This window comes from Excalfactoria chinensis, chromosome 14 (genome assembly GCF_039878825.1).
Source record: "Excalfactoria chinensis isolate bCotChi1 chromosome 14, bCotChi1.hap2, whole genome shotgun sequence".
Classification (NCBI taxonomy): domain Eukaryota; kingdom Metazoa; phylum Chordata; class Aves; order Galliformes; family Phasianidae; genus Excalfactoria; species Excalfactoria chinensis.
Window position 1 is genome coordinate 410,959 of NC_092838.1, and position 19,061 is coordinate 430,019.

General features: G+C 48.6%; 2 protein-coding genes across 2 annotated transcripts; both read left to right on the forward strand.

Annotated features, from left to right (window-relative positions):
* The first annotated feature begins 179 nt into the window (after positions 1-179).
* Positions 180-9,670, forward strand: LOC140258663 (acyl-coenzyme A synthetase ACSM4, mitochondrial-like). The gene is made up of 14 exons (XM_072349161.1): positions 180-448; positions 1,532-1,750; positions 2,610-2,820; positions 3,227-3,434; positions 3,806-3,949; positions 4,288-4,444; positions 5,028-5,107; positions 5,844-5,967; positions 6,215-6,295; positions 6,392-6,493; positions 7,085-7,212; positions 7,575-7,674; positions 8,076-8,195; positions 8,925-9,670. The coding sequence occupies exons 2-14, from the start codon at positions 1,553-1,555 to the stop codon at positions 9,009-9,011; spliced, it is 1,740 nt and encodes a 579-aa protein (XP_072205262.1). The 5' UTR covers positions 180-448; positions 1,532-1,552; the 3' UTR covers positions 9,012-9,670.
* Positions 9,671-11,709: 2,039 nt separating this feature from the next.
* Positions 11,710-16,202, forward strand: LOC140258724 (galanin receptor 2b-like). The gene is made up of 3 exons (XM_072349315.1): positions 11,710-11,816; positions 13,220-13,619; positions 14,356-16,202. Exons 2-3 carry the CDS (start codon positions 13,246-13,248, stop codon positions 15,092-15,094), a joined length of 1,113 nt encoding a protein of 370 aa, XP_072205416.1. The 5' UTR covers positions 11,710-11,816; positions 13,220-13,245; the 3' UTR covers positions 15,095-16,202.
* The last annotated feature ends 2,859 nt before the right edge of the window (positions 16,203-19,061 follow it).

Genomic DNA, 19,061 nt, shown 5'->3' on the forward strand with positions numbered 1-19,061 from the left:
TTCTCTCTTTAAATATTCTCCCTATGACATTCCCAAACTCCTTCTGGTTGGAAGGAGAACGATGTATTGTATGACTGCCTCTCATCTTGATGAATCCGTGATCTCCTCACATGGTTAAAATGGGAGAAAAGAATATACAAAGTTCTTCAGGCTAAGGTGCAAATTATACACGATTGACAACGGTGTCAATGATTACAAGGAGAAAGGTTACGCTAGAAATCATTACACTGCCTGGTCACTTTTGTACTATGTTCTGCTCCCATTACTTGGAAAAAATCAACTGGTAAAGGGGCATCACTCCAAGTACTTCTTAATTAGCACGTCTGAGCTCCACGTCTCCACTCAGTCCTCCCAAAGTGCCTTTTGGGAAGCATGTCCTGAAAGCTAAACGAACCAGTGAAGAGGATCCGCTGCAGGCTGCTCAGTCCACCCTGCCCGGAGCAAACAGGTTGGTAAAACGCGTTGTTCCAGTTCTCAAAGGTGAGAAGCAGCAACTGGTGCTACTCAGGAAAAATCATTTCTGATCCTAGCAGAAATTCAGACTTTCTCATGACTTTACCCTTCCCTCAGTTCTCTTGTTTTGTTTTCAGTCCTGATTTTGCTGGTGAAAGTGTTAAAAACTGCCAGGTTTTCTCTCAGCAAAACTTAATGCAGATTTTGGTAGACCTGGGAATCCTTCATTTAAAATCTTTTTCACGTTGTCAGCTTTGAGTACCCTGTCCAGTCTTGAGCATTGCTCCTGAATGCCTGTAGTCACCTTTCTACCCACTGTTGTGTATATTTTGCTCTTACAGTGCTCTTAAATCTACAAACTTCAGCTAAATTGTAGAATTAGAACACACAAAGAAATGAGAAGTGGCTTACTATGATTCTAAAAAGAGTAATAACATAAAAACAAAGTGTTTTGCTTATGTTGATCACTGACTTGTTCAGTCTGATTCAAGTGGATCTGTTCTAATCCAGTCTGGTGCTCCGTGTTGGAACATGGTTTAGTGGGCAGTATTGGGGGTAGGTGAACAGTTGGACTAGATGCTCTCACAGGCCTTTTCTCTCCTTATGGTTCTGTTTTTGGTGGTTCTGGTGGTACAGGTAACTGTTCATGCCTGAACTCCACTGATAGCCATGAACTGATAGCACTGGGGCCTGGCAGCAGCTGAACATGGACTGGTCAGGGGAGTGCCTGCAGTCCCATCTCAGCCCTTCCTGCCAGTTGCTAATGCTAAGACCATGTTTCTCTTTGACCACTATTGCCTCTTTGCTTATTCCTCTGGGTTAAAGGCAATGGGTTAAATGCAGCAGGTTAAAAATTTTCATGCATTTTTCCTTCACTCAGCAAGTTCTGCAGGCTGCAGAACTTTGTATTTAAACACCAGTTTTGCTGTGAGTGCTGCCTAAGTGAACTCAACTAATAACTAATCAATCCATAATAGAACTGTCTTTGTCTGGTTAATTTCAAGGTAGTGTTTTTTGTTATTTTCGTTAGAGGAAAACAATAGCAACGATTCCATTAACTTTCTTATGCGGTCTACAGCATCTCCATTTATATCCTGCCATGAAGATTTGTAAATTACGGACTCTGACATCGTTATGGGCTCTGAAACCCCCTGGTAGGACTTTCCATGGGCATCCCAGGCTGCTCGTCTCTGATGTGCACTCTCAGTACGAGTCTGTCAGACGTGGTGAACAGGAAATACCAAAGTACTTTAACTTTGCAAGCGATGTACTGGACAAATGGTCTGAGATTGAAAAGGTAGGACATCTTTTGGGCAGATGAGATTCTTAGATTCATTTAAAATAATAACTTCTTTTTCTTAAAGAAAAATCAGTTGCTAAGAACCAATTTGAACCAGGAAATGATGTGGAATCTCATTTCTTCTTGCTTCATTTTTTACAAGTGTGTCTGACCTTTGGTCCTCCCTGTGTAGGTGGAAAAAGCAATGATAAGACCCTCAAGGCTGTGATTTATCATTGGAATGGTTGTGCTTATTTCTTCTGCGTGCCATAATGTTAGCTGTCACATCACAAAACAAGAGTAGCGTAACAATAATATTGCATGCCAGGGAACTGTCTGCCATAAGCGTGCAACTGCCTTTCCCCAAAGTAGATGCTGCATTTATCCAGGTGTCGTGTCACTAAAGACCTATTGCTTCAGTCACTCCCTTCTCCCTGAGCTCTCAGGCTTGACCAGAGATACTGCATTCTCATGCTTTATTTTCTCTTCTGCCTGGGCAGCTTCTGTTTGTGGTATTCCACAACTCCTTTCAGAATATCACAAGTATTAGGTGAAGTATTTTGTGTTACTCATCACCTTCTTAAGAGCATGTGAAGCTTAGTGTGAAGCTTAGACAGGAATAGAATTTAGACAGTGACTTGAGTCTGGAGATGCACAGAATGACGAGCACCTCAGGTTCAGAAAAGGGCAGTTTGTCAGGAATATCTGACCCATAGTGTGACCCACAGTGAGTCCTGCACTCCCTAAGGACAAAGGAAAATAATGTGCAAGTTTGTAAACATGTGAATCCTCCTCGATTCACAGATACTTTTGCTTTTATAACTGTGCAATCTTTCTGAAAAAATCAGGGTTTCTTTGGAATCCTTGTGGTTTTTAGGCTGGAAAAAGACCAACAAACTCTGCGTTTTGGTGGATAAGTGGAAATGGAGAAGAAGTAAAGTGGAGCTTTCAGGAACTGGGATTCCTTTCTCGGAAGGTGGCCAACGTGTTGACCAAAGTGTGTGGACTGCAAAAAGGGGACAGAGTCATTGTGGTCCTGCCACGAATCCCGGAATGGTGGCTGGTGAACGTGGCGTGCATTCGAGCCGGTCAGTGAGCTTATCTGAGATCAGTGAAACTGGTTCATAATGCAAATCATTTGAGAGGACACAGAATCGTTTATAAAGGAGAAATAATGTAAATTAATAATCGAGTGAGTTGCCTGGCTACCAATTACACAGGCAGCCCTGGAGAATTTGCAGTAGGTGTCATAGAGCAGATTGCCTGGGGCATGGAGATGGCAGAAGGCAAGGAGCTGAGGAGTCAGCAGAGAGGTCCACCTTTGATTCCTTAGAGGAGGGCACAGCAGCTGCATTACTCCAACATTAACTGACTTGGGAATGTCGTGGCACATTCATCCCAGAGGTCAGTTTGGGAATAGTCACTAATTTAGACTCTTAGAAAAGGATCAGATGTAAAAGATGTTATCCTAAACTAACCATATTGCTCTTCCAGGAATTGTCTTAATTCCAGGAATATCCCAATTATCAGCCAAAGACATATTATATCGACTCCAGGCTTCGAAGGCCAAGTGCATCATTACCAATGACATTCTGGCTCCTGCAGTAGACTCAGTGGCATCTGAGTGCCAGTTTCTTAAACACAAGCTGATGGTGTCCAAAGGCAGCAGGGAGGGATGGCTGAACTTCAATGAACTGTACAAGTGAGTATGCATGAGTGGCACTGCAGTCACGATGCAGAAAGCAGAACTGTGCTCCACAAGTGCTCATTTGTATTCATCAACTGCAAATACTCATCAGACACCACCACTAAGCCTTAGTGGTGTGATTTCATGACTCCCTGGGTGCTGTTCCACATCAGAGTTGTTTGCTGACAGCGGTTGTTTACCAACAGTCTTCAGTCTTATTCCAGGAAGTTTCTGCCTTGTCCTTCTTACGTGGAAGTTTGTCATAGAGGAACGCATAATCCTACATGATTTTAGTCTAATTTGGTGAGAGGCTTCCATGAAGCTTGCATTCTGAAGCACATGTAAAGTAATCATTGAAGTCACCAACTGCATTCTGTGTTTGACAGAAACCAGCCTGCTGACCATTCCTGTGTCCAAACAAGGATTCAAGACTCGATGATTATCTTCTTTACCAGTGGAACCACAGGTTCTCCAAAGATGGCCGAACATTCCCAGGGCAGCCTTGGTTTTAGACCCCTGTTATGTGAAAGGTATGAAAGTTTTGAGCCTGGTTGATAATTGGAGCTGCACAGCACAACTGATGAAAAGTTCCTGAGCTCCCCAGGTGTCATGGTTTTGTTGCTGGCTTCTGTCCTCCTCCCCCAGAAATCAGGTTAGAAACACTGACGGATTTCCCAGTGAGTAGCAGTCTTGGATTTGATTTTTATTTTCTGTTGGTGTTGTTGATTGTTGGGTATTTGGGTTTTATTTAGGGGAGATGTGGGGGGCAGTGACCCTTCGGTTTCATTTGCTTTCCTTTTTTTTCTTTTAATTAAACAAAATTTACCATTTCCTTTTTATTTTTTTAATTCTTTTTTCCTGCTGTTAGATACTGGTTGGATGTGACTCCATCAGACACAGTGTGGGGCACTGCAGACACAGGCTGGATAGTAACTTCACTGTCATCTGTATTCGATGCCTGGACTATGGGATCATGTGTCTTTGTCCACCAGCTCCCAAATATTGAACCATCAGTTATCCTAAATGTAAGAAAAACTTACAGAGGTGTGGAAACCTGCAGAAAAGGAGCAGAAAATAATTTCTAACTGCATAGGAGTTATGTCCACTGTTGCATTCAAGATGCTATATCCTTCCATAAAGTCCTATTCGCTCTTTTAATGTAAGGATGGTGAGACACTGAACATGTTGCCCAGTGAGCTGTGGATGCTCCCTCCCCGGAAGCACTCAAGGCTGGGCTGGATGGGGCTGTGAGCAACCTGGGCTGTTGGAGGTGTCCCTGCTGACAGCAGGTGGTTGGAATGAGATGGTCTTAAACCAACTCAAACCATTCCCCATAGTGCAGACAGGCTCATTCTGTCCATGCTCGGAGCAGTCCAGGCAGTCTGGGTTTCATGTAGACAAGAAAGATGGGAATTTTTTCCAAACATTCTGTGATTCTCCACCTGCTGTGCCAAGGGTGGGGGGGCTTCCTGCCCAGCAGAATGTATCTGCTGCTTTTACATAAACAGGAGAGCTACATTTGGCCCCTACACCCCTGTGCACTGTACATCCAGAAGGCAGCTTTTGATGTCTGAGTTTCACCTGTTGTGTTGTTGCTTCACTCATTAGACTCTCTGCAGCTTCCCCATCGACACCATCGTTGGTGCTCCCACGCTGTACCGCATGCTGGTGCAAGCTGATCTCTCCAGGTGCGTCAAGAGATATTATTTACCCTAACGACACGTTAGTGATCTCCTAGCTCCAGATTTTGAGCCAACGTAGGGTCATAATTCAGTCTAAAACATCCTTTATTAAGAGACAGTTGTACAAGATTTGTGAGCTGATTGTAGAGAAGCCTGTTGTTTTCCACTGGTAATTGGAAACTTTTCATTACTGAACATGTAAGCAAATCCCAGAGGGTATAAAACTAAACTCGTGGGAGATTCTAATTCCAGTCACCACAATATTTTTCCATGCTCTGGGAATTGCTGTCACCTTAGGATAGCGTCAGCATAACTGCTGGGGACTGACAGGCTTTCTGCTCCACTTTCTCACTGATGAACAAGCGGTTGCTGCTGGTTGCTCCTCTCCTGTACTTTCTCTCTTGGGCTGCTGCAGGGGGTCAGCAGTCATGCCCCTGGCTCAGCAAATTGGTCTCTGGTCAGTTATAAGCTGCTGCTTAAATCCCAGCTGATTTCAGCAAAACTTTGACTCTGTTTTTCATGCATGTTTAACTCATGCTTAATTATTTGTGTATAACATTGAGCAAAGACTGATATCCTTGCTTTATTGGGAACCAAAGAATCAGGAATATTCTGGTTTTCCTACTTCATGGGAAGAACTTCCTCAGTAAACAGAACTCCAGGATTATTTTACAGCATTTTGCTCGTCCTCGTCTAATGTGACAGATTTAAGTGTTTCTTTGCTTTCTGACCCCCTGTGAAGTTACAAATTCATGAACCTGAAGCACTGCTTGAGCGGAGGGGAGCCGCTGAACCCAGAAGTCATTGGCCAGTGGAAAAGCAAGACAGGGCTAGACATCCATGAAGTGTATGGCCAGACCGAAGCGGTAGTGTCAATATTCTATTTAAATCTTTGTATTTTCCTCTTGCATAATGCTTGTTTTCAGTAACATCGCCTATTCTTTCACGTTCCTGTGAATGTTTCAGTAACCTCCTTCACTGATCACCTCTGAAGGAGCACCTTGCCATGGCTCTCCTCACAGAACCTTTATTCTAGAGAATACATGCAATGAATTTAATGTGAAAGTAGTGATTTTCTGTGGCAAATCTTTATGTCAACTTTTATTTTTACAGGGAGTCATCTGCGCTGTTTCTAAAGGAATGAAGATCAAACCTGGATCAATGGGAAAGGCCGCTCCCCCATTTGATGTTCAGGTTTATTGACTGCTTTTTAGGCTCTTCCATAGGTAGGGGGTGGGTGTTCTTATTGCATTTGGCTTTTACTGAAGTACAGGCTGTTTTTCATTCTAGGTTGTAGACAAAAATGCTAATGTTCTGCCTCCTGGACAGCAGGGGGAAATTGCTGTCAGAATCAAACCTGTAAGACCACTTGGCTTATTCACTGAATACGTAGTAAGTATTCCTCACTGACAGCCATCTCCCCAGAACATCTCATATTCCTTAGGGATTAAAAAGGCCCAGTGTTTTTCACCAATTTTCATGCTTTTTGGCCCACTTTTTGAGTCCTGCGTTGTAGAAGCAATATATTTTGGTAGAGAGAATCTGAGAATGAACTCTTTATATACCCCGTTCAGACTGAGAGCTGATGGAAAGCTATTCTTCCCCTTAAGATTGGATATTAAGAAACATTCCTTTTCGGAAAGAGTAGTAATGCATTGGAATGGGTTGCATGGGGAGGTGGTGGAGTCACCATCACTGGAGATGGACGAAAACTGCAGAGATGTGGCACTTGGGGACGTGGCTGGTGGGCATGATGGGATGGGTTGAGGCTGGTGATCTCGGAGATTAAGTTAATTTCTTTTTAAGAGTCAGGATGGTTTTTTAAGCCTATTTTATTGCATTTTATACCAATATCAGTATAATTCTTGAAGAGTATCGACTGAGAAGGTGAATTCCAATTAATTTAACATGCTGTGTGTTACAGTATAATGTACAGCTGATGCATGCTCAAAACTTAAGTTCCTATTTGCAATCCACTTCAAGGATAACCCTAAGAAAACTGCAGAAAGCAAGCGTGGGGACTTTTACATCACGGGGGACAGAGGGACCATGGATGAGGACGGATATTTTTGGTTTATTGGAAGAGACGACGATATCATCATTTCTTCGGGGTCAGTTTGTTGCTCCATTTCTAAACCTGCTGTTCTGCAATGTTACTGTTGTGCTTCTGACACAATGGTCCTGGGGTGAAATGCATTACCTCTCACCTTATGAATACGTGCTTTTATGGGTAGTTTTTCTTAGACCTGCAGTATCATCTTACTCGTGTGTCTGTATCAGTTTCCCCTGCAGCTCATCTCTTTCAGCACGTGAGCACAGCACAATTCTGCTTGTTTTCCACTGGCAGCAGAGGGATTTTAACCTAGTTTCAGTTTAAACTGAAATTGAAGGACATCTCTATCATAGCCAAGGAAATGTTTTATTTCAGAACTGCTCATAACATGAAATCCTTTGTTGTTCTTCCCTTAACCAGGTATCGCATTGGGCCATTTGAGGTAGAGAGCGCCCTGATAGAGCACCCAGCAGTAGCAGAAACAGCTGTTGTCAGCAGCCCAGATCCCCTCAGAGGAGAGGTAATGATGCTGCACAGTGGTGGCAGAAGCCACTGTGTTTACATGTCTACATGTGTAACTATATAAATAAGTTCCTTTTTTACTGAGTAATGTATAGCTGTAAGGCAAACTTCAGAGAGAGAGAAAACGTTCAGCAGGATCTGCAAGGACAATTCTTGTTACCCCTTCTTCTTGACCACCTATGAGGTCATAAAGCAAATACTCTTTTTCTGTAACAGGAGCAAAAAAACTATGCTTTCCACTTTCCCTTTGGCATACAGGTGTGTAAAAGCTGAGCACAACCATTTCACACACTGCTCTGGTTTCTCTCTTCTCTCATGTCATAACTGCTCACTGGTAGCCAATGGATCAGTTCCAAAAACTAGCAGTGTCAGATCACTCTTACCAACCTTGTCTTCTAGGTTGTGAAAGCATTTGTGGTCCTGTCCGATGCCTTTTCATCCAGCGATTGTGACAGCTTAGCCCGCGACCTGCAGGAGCATGTCAAGAAAACTACTGCTCCATACAAATACCCCAGGAAGGTAAATGCTTCTGGAGGAACTAAACCAGCACATTCTCAGCAAAAATATTATTTGGATCTTCACTGTTCACCTGAAAGAAACAGTGATAAGGGTTCAGCTGGAGCACTGACCAAAGTCATTCATAAAGGTTTATACAGTTTTTCATTGGAGTGTTTGCTTAAACCTCAGAAATGCTTCCAGGCTTTCTCTGATGTCCTGGTTAGCTCTCTAAGTCAACATCACAGTCCATATGTAGCCAGGCACTCTGACTTTAGGGGTAGGACATGGCTGAATCCCAGGATTTGTGCACTGGTCCTCACAGTTACCAGGTAAGAGGAGGACATGCTTGATGTTCCTCAGAAATATCAACGCTACAGGAGGAATGTTACCAGCAATGCTTTAGTTTCCACATGCAGAGCTTGTAGGAACTGAGGACCGTTACTTTATGCCAATATCATCCCTTTTCATTGTGTCATTATTCTCCTCTGTTCTCAGATAGCATTAGTCTTCACCTTTAGTTACAGTGCCCAGCTTGGTCAGCTGGAAGGCAGTTTCCCTGGTGTCTGACCATCTGGGAAGCCAAAGAAATCAGAAGATGCACATTGTGCTGCCTTTGTTTGGGTTGGACTTGATCCTCTAGGCGAGAGGTGTTTGCTGTTGAGAGGTCTCCCTGTTTTCCATGTATGTTGAGTCTTGGAAAAGCTGCTCTGCAGAAATCAGGCTACATCATCTTCTGCCTTTTTTATGTAGGTGGAATTTGTCCGGGAGCTGCCAAAGACGATCACTGGGAAGATAAAGAGGGATGAATTAAGAGCCAAAGAGTGGGGAAAGAAGTAGCGATTTGGCAGAACTTCTGTTGGTCCATTAATGCTACATTTCTCTGTTTAAATCAGCCTGGTCTGCTTTTGTTAAATGCCTGAGCATCAAAACCTGTACGTAATGCAGTGTGTGCATAATGCAAAGTGTGATGTTTGCACCTGCTTGCAAAACCTTCCAGTATCAGCACTGCAGGTTCAGGTCCTGATGTGCTGCTGGGAGAACAACCCAATGATACAGTTCCATTCTAGTCCTTACTATCCGAAGTTCATACGTACTATAGTGTCACCTATTACTGGCACAAGCTCTTATCTGTCGCCAGTTCTGTTTCCCTTAAAAGTCGTACATTGCTGGACCTTCCAGGTTCTCTGCCTCTTCTAAACCTGCTTTGTTTTGCTATTGCACATAAAAAAGCAGAATGATAAGCACGTGCATGTAAAAATAAGCAAGTGTATAAACGGGAATTCAGAGACCCTGGAACCAATCCCTGCTTGCATTATGAAGTAAGTTAATATGTACTTTGCTGCCTCGTTGCACGTTTGCTGGATGGTGCCTTTTCTCACTCTTGTTTTGCTATTTTAGCCATTCCACTGAGCAGAAGCATTTAATGATTGATCTACGACTTCATCTTCTTTCCAGTACAAACACGGGAATAAAGCCGTAATGGAAAACGGAGCGGTAACTGAGCTTGGTTTTGTAGGAAGAGCTGCCAGAACTGCTTTGGTTGGTGATGGTTGGTGAACTTGATGCGTCTGGGAACAGGAGTTACGGAGATGCAGCTGAGTATGGCTGGTTCCATGGGACAGATAAGTGTCTACTGCGCATGCGCGCTGCCAGCTGCCGCAGTACCGGCACTGACCAGTAGGTGGCAGCAGAGGGCCGGGCGGCGCCGCGCTCTGTGAGCCCGCAGGCCGCCTCTGTGCCGAGGGGAGCTGCGCCTCCATTGGCTGCAATGGGAGCGTGGATGGGGGCAGAGAGGGGCGAAGGGATGAGCAGGGCAGCGCTGCAGGAAGAACAGATGTGGTGGCAGCGAGGCAGACACCCCGAAGGCCAGAACAGCTGACAGAGAAAGCCAGGAGGGAAGGAGCAGGACTGTCTGAATGGTGGGAAAAGAGAGGAGAGGACGTAGAGAAAACAGAGAGAGCAGAAGCAAGATGTGGGGACAGGCAGAGGGAAAGAGGGGAGCTAAACAGCCAAGAAAGTGAAAGAAGCATCAGGAGCAGAGAGAGAAAGAAATGCACAAAGAAAGGCAAGGATGATGGAGATGAGCAGAGCAGGGAACAGGACACCAAGAGAACAGGGACAGGGAGCAGCACAGTGATGGAGGGGAGTATTAGGGACATGAAATTAAGGGAAGAGGAATCAGGGCAGAGAATCAGAGAGAGAAAGAGGAAAAGAAGGAATTGAGGCAGAACAGAAGTGTTTGCCCAGGGCGAGAGTATCCACGGAAGGAGCTGGAGAGGCACAGGGCAGCCACACGGTGGGGAACAGAAACGTGTCCCAGGTAGCTGAGGTGCCCCCACCCAAAGAGAGGGGCTGGGGGTCAGCTGGGCAGCCCTGATGTCACCCTGCTGCTGCTTCTCTACAAGGGCCACGAGGAGCCTGTGGCTCCCAAAAGCCAGGCAGCCACTCACTGCCCACTGGGCCAGGCTTGTGGCTAAGGGAAGCTGCTGGGGGCTCCAGCTCAGGGTCTTGGGTGCCCCTGGGTGTCTGCCTGGGCGGGGGGTCCTGGGGTCTCCTGGGCCGGGCTCTGTGTTTATGGCATGACTGTGGCCGGAGGGCACCAGGAGCAATGCACGGGCGGTGTAGTGTTGGCTGTTGCACAGCTACAGGGCTTACGGTGTGTGTGTTTGATGTGCCGAGTGTCAGCACCGAGAGGCACGAGCTCGCGGTAGGACTTTGTGGCATCACATCGAGTCACAGGATCCTTACCGCTGGAAAAGACCCCCAACCCAAACCCAACCGGCAGCTCATCCCCACCCGCTCCGCTGTTAAGCCCTGTCCCCAAGTGCCACATCCCCACGCTGTGTGCGCTGCGGGGCGGGCGCTGTGTGCTCGGTGTGTGCTCGGTGTGGGCTGCACACGCGGTGCGCGGTGCAACTGCCGGCGCTGCACGGTGGGTGCGTGTGAGCGTGTGTCGGGGCGCGTGCAAACATAGAGGTGTGCGGTGGGGCCGGAGCGGAACGAGCAGCGGAGCGGAGACGGCAGCAGAGCAGGTAGGATCCTGCCGGCGGGAACGGGGCTCCCGAATGCCGGGTCCCGCCGGTGCGAGCAGCCCGTCCGGGCCGACAGACCGGGACTGGGGTGGGCGGGCGGCGGGGGGAAGGAGCGGCTCCCGGTGCGGACGCGCAGCCCCACGCTCGACAGGAGCCCCGGGGACAGCCCGGCTGCCCGCCCCGGCTCGGTGCCTCCCGGGTGCTTTGGGGCGGCTGCGGTTCCAAGGTTGAGCGCTGAGTTTGTCCCGCAGCAGAGCAAACGAGGTCCCTGCACGGAGGGGGGAACGGAGGCACTCTTTGCTGGGAGCAGCAGTAACAGCAGCAGAACGAGCAGCCCGCTGAAAAAGAGAGCTCGAACCGCCCGCTCCTCTTCCGTTTGCTCCCATCTGTCCAGACCACGAAGGGTCCGCAGCCGCCATCCCATCACTGCTGCCGTTCTCCCCGCCAGCCCTCGGTGCCGTTCCCTCGCTGCAGGATCTGGCCGCAACGCTCTGCCGCCCCACCGACGGTCAGTGCTGGTCCTGCTGCTGCTCGCCGCCCTGAGCCCTGCCCGTCCGTTCCTGAGCCGTGCTGTATCCTGGTTGCCGTCCCAGCTTTGCCGCCGATTCAGGTATCGTCCATCCCTGGCAGCGTTACCTCTCCCTGGCACAGCACCTTTGCCTTTACCAACCCTGAGCAGTAGATGTGGAGAGGAACCCCGTTGCCCGTAGTCTCCTTGTTCTTTCCATCCACAGTATCTGTCCCTCTCTCACTCTCTGATAGTGAAGGCTGCTCAGAACCAGATGAAACTCGAGAGCATCACCATAAACCCGTTCACAAAATGGCAGGGTGTCAAACGGTTGCAAAATGCTTCCAAGGGACAAGAGAGCAGGAGGGGTTCCTGCCGGCTGCCCGGGAAGATGCTGAACTGGCACTGGGGGTTGCACTGCACCAGGGCTGCTCTGAGCCACTCGAGGCTGTGTGCATCTCTTACATACACACCTCGGAAGGGGTAGTGCTGCTGTCACCCTGTGCTGCTGCTATCACTGTGCTGCCTCTGCAGACAGGGCTGCACACAGGGGGGGGCTTCAGAACTGAGTAGACACAGATATTCATTTCTCTGCTCCATCGCTGATAGCTACTAAGCCATCACTTTACATTCCCCGTGACTCAGCTCACATATGAAAAGTGAAGCAAAGCACTGCTGAGCTTTATACAGACAGCTCATGAGTTGTGGGCAACCAAGGAGAACCCTGAAGCTGTGGCAAGGACGTACAGCGCAGCACTTAGCGGCCTGCCTCCACCTCCTGGTCAGTCCTGTCCCTGATAAGAGCATTCCAAGCTTCCTGAATTCCAACGGGCTCAGCAGTTACGCTTGAAGCTGAGTGATGACATGTAACAAGTGGCTCCTGATGGTCAGAACCAATTTTTGCCCAGTGAAGCATGAACTGCTCGCATGCACATCAAGGGAAGTCAGATGCAGACTGGAACCAGCTCTGTGACATGCAGGCACTCTGAAGTGATCCCACAGCAGATCACGCCATCGATCACATCTTTCTGTGTTTGCAGGGTTGCCTTCTTTGATTTGCAGAGAGGGGTGGAGGTATTCCCTGTCTTTTAGTTCTCTTTAGATCAGCCTTTGAAAAGGGCTGGCTGTGGCTTATCTGTCTTGCAAGAGAGACGGAACAAATGGAGAGCATCTGGTGATGAGCAGGATGGTGGGGAGGGGACAGCAGTGGCCCTGCCAGGCAGCACGGGCAGTCTGTGCATGTTTACAAAGCCGGTTTCTGGCCCAGCTGTCAGATGTTAGGAAGGCTTTGCTAATGACTTTCTCAGACCTACAGAAGGACCTCAGGGCAGCACAGGGTATAGTGCTGAGCACAGCTGGCACCCCCAGATCTGCACCTGTACCTGGAACACCAGCAGCCCCATGCTCACATGCCTCTTGCAGTGCTTCAGGCACTCACTCTGCCCGTGCTCCTAGGCCAAGCAGCACTTCTCCAGTCTCTCACCTCTCTCCCTGTGTTGCCACAGGCTCCAGCACCTCACCACGGCGCAGAATGATGGAGCATGAGGACTTCAGCAGCTTGGCTGGGTACTGGAATTCCTCTGACAGTTACCAGTTCAGCCCTGCTAGTGTCATTGTCCCTGTGGTCTTCTCTCTCATCTTCCTCCTGGGCACAGTTGGCAACAGCCTGGTGCTGGCAGTGCTGCTGCGCAATAGGCAGATGGGCCACAACACTACCAACCTCTTCATTCTCAACCTCAGCCTGGCTGACTTCTTCTTCATTGTCTTCTGCGTGCCTTTCCAGGCCACCATCTACTCCCTTGAGGGCTGGGTCTTCGGCTCCTTCATCTGCAAGGCTGTCCACTTCTTCATCTACCTCACCATGTACGCCAGCAGCTTCACACTGGCTGCCGTCTCTGTGGACAGGTAACAGCCTAAGGATGCTCTGGGGCTGGGGAAGGACAATGTGGGTAGAGTGAGAGCATGGGAAGGTTGGGGCCCATCACCTTTAGACAAATGATTCCAACCACAGTGGTAATGCTCTGTGCTGCTAAAGGCAGTTTGGGGTCCGGTTTTCCCTTCCTCCAGCAACCCCCAAGCAGCACTTCCAGCTCTCCCAGGTACAGAGCTGGTACTGCTCCTGTCTGTGCTTCCCAGGTTAGTGAGCTTGAGACCCAAACTCAGCTCCACACTGTGCCAGAAACACCCACTGCTAATCACCTAACACAGCCTTGGCTACAGGGAGCAAATCTCTCCCTTGTCAGTCTGATCTGTAAAAGCCAGAGAGGGCTGAAAACAGGCCCTGACTGGGCAGGAGCCAGCACTGCATCCATCACCCAGTGCAGCTTCCTCTGATCTTGATACTGCTAGATAAGTTCTACCAAGCAGTGAATATCTGTGTGGTTCCACAGCCCTGTTTCTTTCTCTCTAGCTCAGCATATAACCCACCCTATCATATGCAGATGAGCCAGACAGCCCATGACTATGGGAGGAAACGCAGCTGTTTTACCCAGGACCCTATTTCTAAGAGGCCATGAGATATTATGTAGGGCCACTGCTCAGGGATCTTCAGCAGAATGAAGCCCTCTTGTTCCTGGTGTTTATGTGGCCAGGCATAGCTTGACTGAAATCTTAGCTCTGGTTGCTTTGCTCTCTCCTCCAGGTACCTGGCCATCCGCTACCCTCTGCGCTCCCGGGAGCTGCGAACTCCCTACAACGCGGTGGCTGCCATGGCTGTGATCTGGGGTCTCTCTGTGGTCTTTGCTGGGCCCTATCTGAGCTACTACGACCTGATTGAGTGGGACTCCAGCTACATCTGCATGCCTGGCTGGGAGGAGTGGAGACGCAAGGTCATGGACACCAGCACGTTTGCTTTTGGCTACGTCATCCCAGTTCTGGTCATCAGCCTCTCCTACACCAGGACCATCAAGTACCTGTGGACAGCAGTGGAACCCTTGGAGGACATGTCAGAGTCCAGGAAAGCCAAGCGGAAGGTAACTAAAATGATCATCATCGTAACCATCCTTTTTTGCCTGTGCTGGTTACCCTACCACGTAGTCATCCTCAGATACCTCTATGGAGATTTCCCTTTCAACCAGGCCACCTATGCCTTCCGCCTGCTTTCCCACTGCATGGCCTATGCCAACTCCTGCCTCAACCCCATCGTCTATGCCCTGGTATCCAAGCACTTCCGTAAGGGCTTCAAAAAAGTCTTCAGCTGTCTCCTGAAGAACAAAAAGCGCAACAAGGTGCACGTGTTGCACGCTGCTCACACTGTGCCTGGCTTTGAGGCAGGCTCCACTGAAGTGTCCCAGGTGCACGAGGAAAATAACAGGTGTGAGCTGAACCCAGACTCCCTGGCAGTCCCCTCTGGTTCTTCCAAGCACCTTCACCTTTCTTAGTGGCTCCACATCATCTGCCAGCCCAGCTGTGCCATCTGCCTCAGACTGCTCCCTCCCATTGAATGAGACAGGATGCTAAGAAAGGCAAGACAGAAACCTTGCTATATCCTGCTTCTGGCCTTGTTGTTCCTCTTCTTTCTGGGTACCAGTTGTCCTCCTAAGCCATCTCCCCACAACATCTTGTGTGCCAGGGAAAGAATGGACCCACCTGGAGTTCAAGGACTCATGCTCCAGCTCCTCTGTTGACTCTCATCCTTCTAAGTCCCCTGCTTAGCAGTCCCACTACAATGGACATGTTTGTTGTCAGATGGTCCCTTCTTTCCTCCTGTTGTCTGTTCTGGACAAACTGTTTCTTATGGCGTGGTAAGGGAGACAGGCAGCATGAGCAGGGCAGGTGAACAGAGGTGGGACAGAGCAACCAGTGCTGCCCATGGATGGTTAACAGTGGTGGCTTCTGAACTGGCTGTGCTGCTCTCCCGGTGGCCAAGTCCGGGACAACCCTGCAGGCTGTCTGCATTTAGACAGGGATCAGTGGTGGGTGCTAATGGTCTCCTGCTGCCCATCTTGCACACCCAGATCAATTCACGCTGTTTCTTGAACTGCAATAACACAATCAGCAGCACATCCAAAGGAAATGGAAAAACTCATTAATAGCCATCAAAGACAAAAAGGGACCGAAACTGGTTCGGAAGGAGAATAAATCAGGAAAGTAACGAGCTCTGAGATTTAAGAGGCTGTTCCTAATGGCGGAGAACACTTTGTACAATCCAGGAGTTGCTTTATGTTCGGCTGTTTGCTCTGGTCATAACAGAGCCTGACTAGTTCCGCATTTGGACCAATTAGTAAGAGAATGCAGCTCAGTGCATCCAAGCTGCACCCAACCCTGGTACCCAACCCTGGTACCCAACCCTGGTACCCAACCCTGCGGGTCACCTTTGGGCTGTGCTGGGGACAGACGCCTGTGGGCCAGCTGGAAATCTCCAGCCTTGCTCTGTGCTGTGCTGGTTTGGGCAGGCTGGCTAACATGGTGTGTTTTTCTCATGTGAAAGACAGTTTGCTCTCCCTGTCCGCTACTGAATTGCTTGTAATTATCTTAATTATACCTCTCTCTCCTAATGTCAGACAGAGACCAGTACTAATTTGAGTATATTGGCTGAGATGCCCATCACCGTTTAGCGGAGTTGTTTGTACAAGAACCTCAGCAGCACCCTTAATAAGCACAGAGGGAACAGACAAGGAAGAGATGCAAGTCCCGGTGATTAAAGCAGGGGTCAATAAAGGCACGAGCAGGCAGACATCACCCTTGGGCATGGAGCCTGTCATCTCTATGGGCTGCCCGTGTTCCTGGGGGCTCCAATGTCTGCTTCCGCATCCTCCCAGCGTGCCAGTTACTTAAATGCTGTGATTAGAGAGCCTGGAGCAGGGCTTGGTATTACTATAACATGGTGTGTGCATCAGGGCAGGTGTCAAAACACTTCCAGATGCCATCAGAGAAATGAGTACCAACCCAAGCAGAAATCAATGGTTCCATCTGCTCCTACACCAAGTTTGTACTTCCCCAATGACCAACAGTGTTCAGCTTCAGAAAGTAATAATTTCATTTGAACGAATAATGCTTCAAGCAGTAGAAAAAAGCTGCGCTGGGGATAACAGGGTTATTATTCAGCGTGATGCTTCTGGGTGGACATAGAATCCCTTTACTTAGGTGCACTTGGGTAGAAGAGGCAGGTTTATTTTCAGGGCCCACATACCTGCCACATACGTAACTCTGTGTTAAAGTCAGAGCTTTCCTGTGCCATGTAGTGAGTGCTATTGTCACCTCATGTGCCCTTTCTACTGCCCATAAGGTGTCATAAGCACACATGGGTGCCTGCAGCAGGACGCATTGCAGGTTAGTCTGAAGGTACCAGAGAGTGAGGATCTATAGCTGTGGGAGCAAATGGGGAACTCTTTCTAGATCTGGAGTTGTACATTTTTGCCCAAGGTGCATCTTGCTCAGCACAAGCCCCTTTTCTCCTTCCTCACGATCAGCCATAGCCCCTGTACACCAGTGCACTGTGGTCACTGCCTGTCCGGGGCTCTGCCCTATAGCTCAGTGAAACCTTCAGTCACTGATTTTAACTTCATCTCTAATACCATCAAATAAGCACGTGAGAGCTCAACCCACACCCTCCATTTCTTCCTCTGTTGCCTGGCATTCAGCACAGAAGATGAGACTCCTTCAACCCACACACGCTTCTCCTCATCACAGCAGCCACAGGTTAACTTGGGACCTGTCAGCAATAATTAAGCTCATGGCTCGTGCTGGGGCCTCCAGACACAGCTCTCCCAGAAAGATTGAGCCGTGACAACCTTCCTATCCCTACAGCCCTCACATCCATTCCTTCTGGACTGTAGCTACCTGCAAAAACACCTTGGGCTACTGCATCAATAAAAGGATCCAAGCAGAATCCATTGCTTAGTATCCAACTTGCTGGGCAGGATTCTTTCTGCATCGGGCCCACCCAGACAGAGACACACATTGCAAGGGACGTTTAAACACATCAGGTACCTGAGCCAACGGCCAGCAGCCCTCAGTGCAGCCCCACATGCAGGGAGCTCTGTCAGCAGCAGCGCAGCAAAGCCACATGGCCTCTGTGCCACAGCACAGCCTGCACAACAGCAGCAGACAGAGCGAGCTGTTTGCACATTTGCTAATATTAGAACATGACACAGTTTGTTTCTAATGAAGTGTTCAACCTGGCTTTGTGGTAGACAGAAAAATCCTGATGTGTCCTGTGCAGCTTCCTGCCCACACCATCCTTCCTGCTCCTGCTAATGGATCCCAGCTGGCTATTGCCAAAGCCAGCAGCTAAATCTAGAACAGTCCTGATCGCAGTTTAAACTTACTCTGAAGGAGATAAGTTTAAAGCTGGGGAAGAGCTAAATGCACACAGTTAAAACAACCTGACTCTCCTTTGGCTCCACCGAGAGCTGCTGCCTCCGGGCACAGGATCCAGCATGGAGAAGGAGCAGTTTCCCTCACACATTACAGCTGGGGATGCTCGGAGTGCTGGACAGCTTGCAGCACGATCCTGAGGGCTCCCTCAGCCCCCGGCCCAGGGAGCAACAAACATACCTGTGGTGTGGGACATCCAGCCAAGAGCAGGGGGTGCCCCAAAGGAGAAGACCACACTTCACACACTGATGGTCGAGATCTTTTCTGACCTGAACAATTCAATGACTCTACGGTCCAGCTGTGCTTTTTTAGACAGACATCAGTAGAATGATGGAAAAAAACAAAATAAGATCCGTTAATTCCTGCCACACAATGGCAGGACGGAGCCTTTACAGATGTCTTCTGACATAAAGTATCCAAAGCATCCATAAAATACCCTGCACTGAAAAATATCAAGTGACTTTGATAAGAGCTGTTTTCTATCAGCCTGTTTTGATGGCACTGTCCCATCCCTGAGCGCTTGATTAACAGACCAGAACAATAGGAAATCAGAATAATGCACAAGACGTGGGTAAAAACCCCATTACAATGACTGTGCTGCAGATCATCACCAGAAAGGGAGAATCAGTGCTGAGTGAATGCTGCTGGTGACAGGGACCCTTCTTCGCCCCGCTCAATTGGCAAGCTGGGAGAAAGCAGATACTTGGCATTCAGTCCAGCCATTTACCACCTCTTTGTGCTAGCAAAAAAATAGAGAAGCCCTATTTGCAGGTTGGAATCTCAGATCTAGCTGGAAAACAGAAGTTGCACGTGCTCAGACTTGGAATGGGTGCATTTCTTCTCACTGGCAAGGCTGCAGTCATTATAATAGGCAGCAAATCCTCCACCCTGCCTGTGGAAGCGCTCAAGTTCATGTCAAAAGCTTTCTCAGAGGAAAGATCAAGGTCGGCCTCATCGATGGCCCTTGCAGGAGTTTGTGCCACTGCAGGCTTGCAGGGGAGCAGGGCCTGCAGTCAGACCAGCAGGCTC